Source organism: Drosophila nasuta, chromosome X, assembly GCF_023558535.2.
Source record: "Drosophila nasuta strain 15112-1781.00 chromosome X, ASM2355853v1, whole genome shotgun sequence".
Taxonomy (NCBI): domain Eukaryota; kingdom Metazoa; phylum Arthropoda; class Insecta; order Diptera; family Drosophilidae; genus Drosophila; species Drosophila nasuta.
In genome coordinates, this window is record NC_083459.1 from 11174774 (window position 1) to 11187500 (window position 12727).

Consider the following 12727-nt stretch of genomic DNA (forward strand, 5'->3'; position numbering starts at 1 on the left):
AATCGAAATCATGGCAACAACAACAACAGCAACAACAAAAATGTGCAGCAGCGGCAGCAACAGTCGAGACTTGAGCTCGACTCTCAGCTCGTCTCCCGGAAGTCGCCATCGACATCGCTTTAAGGCGATAATTATAATGCGAGACATGCGAGCGGCGCGTGATTTGCAATCTACGAGCAAACTTATGCATCATTTCAAATTTGAAATTTCATATATTATATTTGAAATTGCCGCTGCGAAATTGGCGAGAAAAGTTTCGCAACGAAATCGAATTATGCAACGCAAAAGTTGTCAATCTCATGTAATAGTATTTTGCATATATACTGAATAGTTGAACAACATAGTATATACTAGATTCTATCATGTTATCAATTACACAGCAGATGAAGATATTCCGATTACGATTTGCAAAATAGTTTCTTAATTGCTTCACATCACAAAGTTGCAAAGTGAAAAGTCAAAGTGGCCAAGTAATTGGAAATTCAAATGAAGAAATGCTGAATAACATCTTATGCACTAGTTTTGATTCCTTGGAATTCAAGTACTGAGAATATAAATTCTGTTAAATTATTAAAGTGGAAGCACTCCGAAGATGCTGTTGCTTCTTCTGTTTAAGTTTATTCTTAAGAAATTGCTCGCTGCAAATAATTCCACAAATGTTATGTGTTAGCCAGGTATGGACTTTCGCTTGAAAAACACTTTCTTCAGATGTTTATAGTCGATGCTATTTCCACTCGTAAATAAAAGTTTCCTCTTCCGCTGCGAGCTGCGCGTCTTCTTCTGCCTTCTGTGTTTTGTGTTTGCGATGGCAAATTTATCATGGCAAAATTAAACGAAAATATATTGAGGCAAATTCAATTGCAAAAGGAGAGATGATAAATTGATGTGGTTAAATGCTTGGATTTATGCATTTATTTCAAGGTGCAATCGTATTGGTATTCGTCTGAAATGTCTAAATGGATGGCTCCATCAAAGACGTTTCGCATACGCCATGTGGGCCACTTGTTGTCGATTAGCTGACGCAGTTGCTGCATTAAGCAAGTCGAAGACATGAACAGACATGAACAGACAAGCACGGCAACATGTCCCGACACGCCGAAAGGCGCTTGACTAATTGCAAAGGCAACGTCGCCAAATGGCTCGAGGCGAAACGAAGCGAAGCGAAGCGACCCAAAAAAACATGACGTAAAACATTTTGCGAAACAAGACTAAGAACAAGAACAAGAACAAAAACAAAAACAAGTGAAACAACACAATGAGCGAAAACCACAATGCAAAAATGTTTTAAACAAATTGCACGCGTGTCAAAATTAAAATGAATAAATTTCTTTCGACGTTGCGAAAATAAAACAAAAACTCAAACCGACAAAAAAATTTCACGACGTTGCAAAGAGAAGCCGCCGACGATTAAACTCATAAAGCTTACATTTCTCTGTCTGTGTGTGTGTGTGTGCAAGTGTGTGTGTGTGTGCTGCTTGCTTTACTTATTTACGATGTGCGCATTTAGCTGGCCTTGTAAAATTTTTGATGATTGCTGTTTTTGTTGTTGTTGTTGTTGATGTTGTCGGTTGATTTTTTTGGAGTGGATTTTTGTGTGTTGGCTGTGCGTTGTATAATTAATTAAAAATCGATAAGATTTTGATTTGGATTTAACGGCTTTTCAGAATTATGATGCTTAGTCAGCAGCATCGATGTCTTTTGAGAAATGATGACAAATGGGGCGTATACGCAATTCGCGCAGCTGGGGGGAAGTTAAGAACTCGAAGTCTCGGAACTAAGAACTCAGAACTCAGAACTCAGAAGTCGTTATTACATGCGAAAGCGCTTTGTTTGTTTTCATTATTTTACTACTTAAGTAAATTTTTGTGTATTTTTGTTTACCCAACATTCAACATTCTACTATTTGCCCAATTGCAAATACGAAATGCTCGTGAGGAGAATTTTCGGTCTGATTGCGTTCAGATGGACTACTACGACTACAAACGAGTTGTAGTTGGCTCTAAAAAGAGACGATTTAGTTGGCCATCTGCTTTTGTTGGCCACCTTATTTGGTCGAGTTGATTAGCCAGCGCGTGAAAATTATTGCCAGCTCATAAATTTGAGTTCAATTCCTGCTGCTTTCAACTCGCAATTCGAACTCGCAAATGTTTTGTTTCTTTATAAATTGGTGTAACACAAAATGTATATGTTTTGATTAATTAATTAATCGAGTAAGGAATTTTTCAATCACTTGAACTTACCTTTGCACACCTTGCGATGCGTTAGCGCCTTGGTGGGATCCCGATAGAAGCCTTCTTTGCACTGATCACAGTTGCGTCCCATGGTCGAGTGTCGACAGTTCTGACAAACGCCGCCAGAGCCGCCCTGTGTCAGTCTAAAGATCTCCATGTTGAAGCGACACTGACGTGCATGATTATTGCAATTGCATTCTGCAAACAGAGAGAGAGAGAGAGGGAAGGAGAAAAAATCAATGAAATGTTCTTTGCATACGACATTGAGCCATCAAGTGATGGACAAATTAAGTAGCTAACAAACAAGCAGCGATGTCTTTATCACTGTCCAATGCGATAAATGAAAATAAATGGTACGCAAATCGGGCTCAACATGCCACATGCCACATGCCACATGCGGCATGCGGAGGCTACTGTGGCTGTTGCCATTGATGACGAGGCCAAGCCTCGTCTCATTTGTCTAACGGCACATTGGCTTCAATTGCATAATTTATGCGAGCAATCATCACTATCAAACTGAATCTGGCGACAGTTCGACTACCGCATCAAGAGTGAGTGTGTGTGTGTGTGTGAGTGTGAGTGTGAATATGGATGTGAGTACTCTGGGAGACTATTCAAAACAGCTTATTCATTGTGGTCACTCACTGAGCTAAACAGAATAGCTGTAGTTTTAGGTTTTATGATTGCAAATCGGCTTATTAATATTTTTATACCCGCTAACCATAGAGTAGAAGGGTATTATAACTTTGTGCCTGCAGGGAATGGGTGCAACACGCAGAAGGGGCCATCTCCGACCCTATAAAGTATATAGTATATATTTTTGATCAGCCTCAATAACCAAGACGATATACAAATATAGATAGTCTTAGCTTTGTCTGGCAATCTGGTATATTTTGTACTCTATGGTATATTTTGAAAAATATACTAAAAGCAACATTTGTTATATTACTTTAAGTTTTTTGTGGTAAATCCGGTATATTTTGACAATTTAACCATCTGGTATATTTCGTACTCTATTGTATATTTTGAATGAAATACTATATGAATAAACCAAATATTGCATTCGGTATATTTTAGTATTTTGCGGTATATGTTGTCGTATCTGGTATATTTCGTACTCTATGCTAAATTTTGAATATATAATTATATAAATATACTAAAAGCAACATTTGTTATATTACTTTAAGTTTTTTTATGACAAATCTCGTATATTTTAACAATCTAACCATCTGGTATATTTCGTATGGTATATTTTGAATGTAGTATCATATACGAAATATAACATTTTGTTTATATTTCAGAGTTGTTTGTATCTCTCAGTCGATCACACTTTACTGTAGTTTTCTTGTTTTATTTAGCACTTAGCTGTTTTATCTTTAATTGCAATAATTGATCAGAATTTAATAGTCAATTCTAGTTTTTTAAGCTCTTTTATTACATTGCTCATTTATAATTTACAGCGTGGTAAATATTTTATTAAAACACTTTTTATTATTATTTACAAAAGTTAGCGTTCATCTCTCGTTTATTAAATTTGCTTTGAAATTTGTGTAAACTTGAATAAGTCAATTACATTTATATTTATTTTTGGATTTTTGCATAATGAAAACGATTGAACATTATTTTAAATGATTTTGTCTGCAATCATTTCAAATGCAATCGGTTTCAAGTATTTCTTTAAATGGTTCATGAATTATTAGCAGTATTTTTTGGATACATTTCTGAATTTCAATCGATCTGACTAATGTTTATTGCTTCTATAAATTATTTGTTTTTTTCCAATTTCTTTTGCTTTGAAATATACTTTGTGCTTTTACAGTCTTTATAGTGCATACGATAATCTATCTATTTGACTTTATGTCCGACTGCTTCAGGTCTTGGTTCTTTGCAAACAGTTTTGCTATTGACATTCGATGATAACTGCGGACTGAGAATGTGAGAATAGAGTGCGGTTGCCGATGCTGTGTGCTGTGTGTGCTGTGATGTTGCTGTGCTGGCATCTTTAGTCTCAGCGTCAGCTTTGTGCCCAAGCTCGAGCTGTCAGTGGCAAAAGCCGACAAAAGAGGAAAAGTGGAAAAGACTTGACTCGCTTTGCACAGTTGGCACTTGTCGCCCTTAGACTAAATATGTATACCCGTTACCCATCGGATACAAGGGTATTATTACTGTATACAGCAGGCAGAAGGACTCCATCTATGTAGTATATATTCTCGAACAGCAAAACGGATAAAATCATGTTCACTAAAAACACGTAGATTTCAGAGAGATAGCAAATCAAGGAAAGGAATAAAATTAAAGCTGAATTTTGGCACAACTTAAAAGTTATTAAAAAAAAAAGCTACAGCTGGCTGGTCTAAATTGTTTTGGTTAAAAATTTGGAATATTTGGTACTCTATGGTATATTTTTCATGAAGTAATATATCGATAAACCAAATGTGGAATATTTTGATTAATAAATGGTATATTTTCTTTGCGATAGTATATCGATAAACAAAGTATGGTTTTTTGTATATTTTTAAAAGTATTTTATCGGTATATTTAGTTGGTATATTTTAATTGTTCTAGTTGTCAATCTAGTATATTTATCACGCCATGGTATATTTACTATGTAGTATATACACATTCAAAATGTATTTTTGTAAAGTATATTTCCGGTATATTTATTTGGTATATTTGAATTGTTTTGGTTGCCAATCTAGTATATTTATCACGTCATGGTATATTTACTATACACATTCAAAATGTATTTTTGTTTGTTCATTTTTAAAGAATTTGTTTTCGGAATATTTTAATTGCATTGCTTGACTTTGGTATATTTTGTACTCTGTGGTATTATTATAGTATTTTATCGGTATATTAATTCGGTATATTTTACCAATTCGCATTTCAGCTGTTATTGAGAGAGTGTGTCGGGTATCTCACAGTCGAGCAGTAGCTTTCTTATTTATTTTTTTTTGACTTGGTTAGCGATCTCGGCTTGTTCAACAACTGTCCACCTAGCAAATGTCCCTCTCAATGCGAGTGTATCTGTGTGTGAGTGTGTGTGTGTGTGTGTGTGTGCACACATGTTATAATTATCTTTCACACATTGTGAGGCGCAGACAAAGCGGCTGCCTGTCGTCTGCTGTTTGAGCCTCAACTCAACTCAACTCAACTCAACTCAACTCAACTCAACTCAACTCAACTCAACTCGACTCTTGGCGCGCGCCAGCCGCAGACAAAGTTATGTCAGCGCAAATATTTGAGAGCAGTCGACATGTCGACGAAGGCCATTGAATGCTCTATAGCAGTAGTAACTCCTCATGACTGTGTCTGTGTGTGTGTGTGTGTGTGTCAACAAGAGCTGTGTGAGTAAATATTTAGAAGAGCAAACAGAAGGAAAAAAAATGAGAAGAGAAGAAGGCAAAACAAAAGTCTGCACGGCGTGTGGCTAATTGCCAAGTCAATGACGAGAATGAGCAGCTCAAGTTTCGATTCCGATTCCGATTCAGATTCAGAGTTGGTGTTAAAAAATGCTAGATAATTAATTTTAATGACACACTTTACTCTGGCTGCCGACTGCGTGCGAATGCAACGTGATTTATGTGTCAGGCAGGCAGCGAGCATTGTCGATTTTATGTAAATCTCTCAGTCTAGCCGCAGCAGAGATTACAAAATAACAGCGGCTTAAAACGCTGCATAAATAACTGAGAAGAGGAAAACCAAAAAAAAAAAACAACTCGCTTCATTAGGCCAGTTTTGGTATTGGTAATTAAGTTCAAATTTGATAAGTGAACCCCACCAAAAAAAAAAAAACAATGCCAGACAATGAAATTGTCAGTTCGCCCCAACCATCTATGGCGGTATCTGTATCTGTATCTGCGTATCTGTGTATCTGTATCTATGGATTGTCGTTGTAGTATCTGCGCCTCTCTAATTAACTGCCGTTGACTGAACATATTGTTCGAGGCGCTGAACTTTGCAGTATAAACTGGCTTTATGCTTGGGCCCCCAATCGATACCCAAAACAACTCAGACCCAAAAATCAGCCATTGACAGATTGTCGATGAGGATAGTGGACCACAAAAGTTGGAAGCAACAGCAGCAGCAGCAGCAGAGAAGAAGGCAAACCGAAATCGTTTTAACGATGACTTTGCTAGCTTTTGCTTTTGCTTTGACTGACATGCCACGCCCCCCGCGCCTGCCCCCGGCCCCCCCTCTATGACCGTTGTCCGTTGTCCGTGTCCGTGTCCGTTTCCTGGCAGCGTTTTCAATTTGCTCGCATTCGCAATCGCGTCGACATTTCATCGTTTTATGATTGATTGCGTTCACATCGTTGCTGTGATTTTCGGTTACCAAAATTGTGAATTGAATTTGTGGTGGCAGGGGGCTGGCTACAACTCTGGCTGGCCCAGGGTTGCTGCTGCTCGCGCTTTGCGATTGCGATTGGTGTGCGTTTTGCGGTTGCGGTTTGTTGCTTGTTTGCTTTTGCTTTTGCTGCTTTTGCATTCGCCGTTCTGCGTTTTTCCACTGCAATTTGACAATTTCATCGCAAAATTGTTTTGGTGTTTGTGGCCATGTTCTGTTGTGGCATGCAACCTGTCTGTCCCTCTGTCTCTGTGTCTTTGTGTTTTTCGTGTGTGATTTATCAAAAGTGGTCGATTTACAAATTTTTGTTTGCATGCTTTTGCGCTGGTAATTAATAATTTTCAGTTGGCAAACACAATTGAAAATAATTGTGCTTCGAACAGCACACAGAAAAGTCAAAAGAAGACAGAGACAGAGAGCGACTTATCATCATCAGAATTGTTTTTTTTTTTATTTCCCCGTTTGAGTTCCTCATAATGTGTGTTCTCATGAAACGCATTTTATGTGCTAAACATCAACAAACCAGCTGTAAAAAACTGACTATTTCTCTCATTAGCACATCACATCAGATACCACACACACTTTCCCTCTCTCTCTCTCGCTTTCTTCTTCTATCTCTTTCTAGTGCAGTTATTGGAATTATGTAAAATCTGATGCATTGACCTATTCCAAGTGGCCCAATTTGAGAATGTTTTTGGTACTTACTAAAAACGAACAAAATTATAGTATATTTATACGTTTACACTTTTGCATCTTATTTATAAACATTTTCAAGTTAAATGCTCGAAGCAGTCATAAAATTTGCCCCCTTCTGTTCTTTTTGTTTTATGCCTTCATAAATTGTTCGCACTTTCTTCTCGGGAAGTCTTCATAATAATACCAAGAAATCGAAATAATGATTGCTGCATCTCTATCTCCATCTCCATTTGCATCTACATCTCAATTTGTATCTCCTCCTTCTCTGTCACCTCAGTATTATGATGAGTGCAATTAAAATTCCATCGTCTAATGAGCTGACAAGCTAAAAAACTAAATGAAGATGCCAAATGAAAATGCAATTGGAAAATCAGTTCATTCAGTGAATAAACTGATTCCACTTTTCAGATTCGAGATAAGAACTATGAAACTATGGAATGGAAATAGTCAAAACAGATTTGTATTGTATTTTACAACTCAAGAGCCATGAAGAGTGGATTAGTTGTTGAATAAGCTCTCATAATCGTGTATAATCGCATCGTATCTATGCTAATCGAACATTCGATATGGAAATGAATTGCTTTTTCGATTTAATAAAGACGCCATCGACTCGCATTGTTGTGGCAAATTCCGAACAGCAAATTGAAGGGCGTTAAGTTACAAATTTATATATAGCTTAATACCGATTTTTAGTGGTCATTTTTGAAACCATAATTTAACCATTTGAATTAGGCAAATATATTCTCCAAAGTGGTGCAATGATTGAAAAACCTTTACACATTAATTTTATTGTTTATTATGTTAATTCAACGGTTGAGTTTGATATACTTACTATATATAGAATTTGTCATATTTAGTTTAATTTGGATGGGAATAATTTTTGATATTTTATGGATTTTTATTGCAATTTCGAAAATCAACCAGTAAGAAAGTATATTTCTTCAAATTTACAAATTCAATATACCAAAAGATATTAAAATAAAACGAAGTTTATATTTGGTATGTCAATATACTGTTACGCTCACAATATACCATTGTGTAAAAAATATACCATATACCGATTATGAGAATGGAAATAAACTTTGAGATTTCATGGATTTAGATTAGTTTCAACTTAATAAAAGTAAGAAAGTATTTTTGCTCAAATTTACTAAATCAATATTTAGAAAAATACTAAAATAAAACGAAGTTTATGTTTGGTATGTCAATATACTGTTTCGCTGAGTACAAAATATACCATATACCGTTAATACAATTTATCAGCTTATTCTATTATATTTTTTAATCAATTTGTGTATATATCTATCGATTGTTTTACTAATAAGAACTGTCAAATTTTGTGTTGTAATATAATGCAGATTTTATTGAAAGTAATTCGCTAGATCACAAGTTGCGCGCACTGATTGAATTTCAGTCTTGATTTTCAACATCGTTTGCTCTTGCCCCATAATCGACCTCTGGCATTTGCCACATCTCGTTGTTGTTGTTGTTGTGGTTGTTGTTGTTGTTGATGCTTGTGCGACATCAAAAGCTATGGGCATATTTTAGTCACTTCCTTGGGAGTGCAATTAAGGCGACAGTGCAACGCGCGACGGGGCACCAAGCGGAGGAAGAAGACGAGGAGTTGGAGGAGGAGGAGGAGGAGGAGGAGGAGGAGGAGACGCTTGCAGCTTTCGCGTGCCGCAGCTGCAACATTTTCGTTGTCAGGCTGGCGGAGCAGCGGAGCAAAAACAACGATTACAAATTGTTTGCTGCCAGCGGCGGCAAAATAAATAAATACACAAAAATGTCTGCTTAAAAATAAATTGTGTGGAATTCTGTTTCAATTTTGAGGCTGCGCCTTTGAGTTGCATTCACAAGTTGCAGTTGCATCTTGGAGTTGGGGGACTTTGTTTTCCAATTAACGCCGCCAAACGAATTAACATATAAATATATATACTATACAGAGACAGAGAGAGATAGAGAGAGAGAGAGGGCAAGAGAAAGAGAGGCAATGTCGATATCCTGCCGCTAATAAAAAACAAAGTTCATGGTTGCAGCTTGGCCCACACACATACACACACACACACTTCTACACACACACTCTTGAGTGAGAGAAGCCAGAGACAGAGAGAATTTATGTTTAGTTTTTCGTCGAATTGCCTTCGTCTTGGTTTTTGTTATTTTATTTAAATCAAGGTACAACATTATTTCAATTCTCCCTCAAATGAGTCTCTTCTGTCTTCTGTCTCTCTCTTCCCCACCCTTCCCACAGTACAAGTATTTTCCTTTCCATTTCGAATTCCGTTTTCGTTTTCGATTTTCGATTTCTGCTCTTTCCAAATTAGTGAAATGCAGCGGTTGCTGCGGAGGACCCCAAAGAAAAACAATAAACAAATTTTCCCAAAATGTTCAGCTTCAATTTGATGTTAGTTTTTCCCAATGACAGAGAGAGAGAGAGATTGAGGTGGGGGGTTGGGGGTTAAATAAACGACTCGTTAAGACACATAAATAAAACGCACCAAGTTTCCTAATTAAGTCGCCCACACACACACACACACACACACACACACATAGAGCAACAGAAAAGTGGCCCGAAAATATAAACAAAATAGCCGAAAGAGGACGCGATGTTTGTTAACTAACCACGAAGCCTAAATACACTTTTTCACTCAGCTGCCAGAGGGAGAAATATTGTTAATGGTGGAAAGTAATTAAAGTGTGTATTTTATTGGATGATGAAATGATTTTAAAATCATTCGAATGCATACTTTATGATCACTTCATAATTCATGCAATTCCTTATGCAATATTTTCAGTGAAGTGAACTAATAGAATGTATAGTTTATGATAAGTTCCTATCTAATGCATTTATGAATTGGATTCGTTCGAGTAATTCAATTAATTTCATTTTTAATTGCTCCTTTTACTTTACTTTTTTACCATACTATTTTAAGCCAATGGACTAATATAAAGCATAGTTTACGATCGCTTTCTAATATAATTTGTAATGCATTCACTTTTGTGCAGTAAAGTAATTTATTTAAATTATATTTTCAAATTTTTTTAAGTTTAGTTACTTTTTCAACATCAATTCAATGAACGAAAACCAATAAATTACATACTTTATAAGAAGTTCCTAATTGTATTGAAGTAATTTAATGCATTTTTATTTTAATATGTTTATTTCATATTTTGACTTTTGGATTTTAGTTAATTGATGAGTACTATCTCAGTGAATAAGTTCCTAAAGCTAATTGGCTAATGCATTTTTGATTGTGCTATGAAGTAATTCTCATTGTAAGTTCATTTTTTTATTTCAGATCATTAAAAAACTTATTAGAACGCACATGTTTTCAAAATTTGCTAATGCAATTTCGAATGGATTTATAGATATGCTAGGAAGCTATAAAATAATTTCACAATCTTTTCATTCAATTATAATATTTTATGTTTAATGATTAGTATATTAAAATAATACAGTATAATGTCGATAACGAAAATATGCACTTATATGCAATATGCAATACAAATAAAACTATATTAAGTTTTATTTATATTTGAAATGTAGTGACAACTGCAAATTAATGCCTTAAAAATGATGCAATAATCCAAAATATGCCATTATATGAAAAGTTGTGTACTTAAGTTAAACTATATAAAATTGTATGCAATTATCTTGTATGTATTAGGCAATTAAGTGTAAATGTATTTTACTTGAGTTTGCTGTATGTAAAAAGTATTGATCTCGTAATAAATGGAACAACAACAACAAAATATTTAAAGCAATAAGTCTCACTTATGCGCTGTCTCTGTAGCTATCTCGCTCACTCTTTTTTGAATACTCTTCTTTTGGGGTTTAAAATAATGAGCACGTTAATTGCTTTGGCCAGAATGCAATGTGTAAAAGCGCAACAAAATTGAATAGAGTGTCGAAAACGTGTGTGTGTGTGTGTGTGTATGTGTGTGTGTGTGTGTAGGAATGTGCGTGTGTGTAGGTTAGATAAACAAAACAACAGCTAGATCAATAAGCAAAGCAGCCGCGCAGGTGATGCGAAGGCAACAAGAAAGAGCGAGAGAGCGAGAAGAAGATGACGACAAAGGCAACTGAAAACTCTGAAACAGAAATCTGAATTGTGTGTTGCGGTAGCCGCCCGCCTGCTGCTCTCTGCCAGCGTCGCCGTCGCAGTCGCAGTCGCAGTTGACGCTGACGTGCAACTCAAGTGTCTGGTGTGTGTGTGCTGTGGGTTTTGATCATTGTTTTGATTGGGATTGAAATTGAAATTGGGATTTGGGATTTGGATATGGATTCGATTGCCAGTTGCCAGTTGCCAGTTCAAAAGATCAGGCGGCTGCGCTTTGCATTTGCATTGTATTCTGCGCGCTTTGTCATTAGACAAGACGAAGCAAAGATGGAGAGTGAGAGAGGGAGAGGGAGTGAGGTGCTACTGAATGCTGATGGTGTTGAAATGTCAGCGGTGCGCACTTGGAGGCCATGTGCTCCAAGTGCGGCAATATGTTTTGTTTAACTTTTGGTTGCCGTTGCTGTTGCTGCATTTGCATTTGTTTGTTTATCTTTCAGGCAACGAGAAATCGTGGAACCGTCGACCGTCGACTATGGAGTGTGACTGTGTGCCCCGCCTTAATTACAGCGCCACAGAGCTAATTCAAATTAATGATTTTTAAATACGCAAAATATGCGCTACTGATTTGCAGTTGACAGCGTTCTCTTGTGTCTCCAATAGACACTCGTGTATAGATTGTATTTAATTAACCGCAAAACCCAACTTGAGTCTCCGCTCTCCACTCTCCACTCTCTTCGCACTCTCCACTGTCAATGCCAAGTCGACTTTGTCCTGCCAGATTGCCTATCTTTGGCTGTAACAAATTCACTAGAAGCAGCAACAAGCAAAGCAAACGAACTCAACTCAACTCAACTCAACTGAACTGAAATGCGATGCGATGCGTTCAAAAGGTCAAAACGAGTAGCCCAAAACATAAATCAGCCCACGAAGCGACTCTTCTATAAGATCCCTCCTCTCCCTCTTCCTCTCTCTGTTTCTGTCTCTGTCTGCTTACAGTCTTGACATTTTCAATGTCATCTGAGCCCAGTCACCAGGCAGAGTATGCGTTCGTGTACAATGACTTCTTCAAGAGGTTTGTCACAACAGATCATCTGACTAATCAGCATGACGCCCTCCGATCTCCGTTCTCCGATCTCCGTTCTCCGTTCTCCGATCTCGTTCACAGCATCATCTGCAGAATTGTGTGAACTCGTTTTACGCTTCGCTTACATTCGATTTCTTCTAAAGAAGCGCCGATTCTTGGTGATCCTATGTCATGCTTCTTGTACATGTTCACTTGATTGCTCATTATATCATATCCAATCAAAACGTGCCGAATTCATCAGCAAGTGCTCTAAGATTAAATATGAAATGTTTCTTATGTCATGCTCATGATCTCACGCTGCTAAT

At 36.8% G+C, this 12727-nt stretch overlaps 1 protein-coding gene across 2 annotated transcripts in view; it reads right to left on the reverse strand.

Moving 5' to 3' along the window:
* The window catches only part of LOC132796486 (netrin-A), a 61325-nt gene that overhangs the window by 19501 nt on the left and 29097 nt on the right, over window positions 1–12727 (reverse strand). For both annotated transcript variants that reach the window (XM_060807667.1, XM_060807668.1), the window contains exon 2: window positions 2241–2429. In XM_060807667.1, the coding sequence (XP_060663650.1) occupies window positions 2241–2429 (189 nt within the window). The remainder of the gene's footprint in view (window positions 1–2240; window positions 2430–12727) is intronic.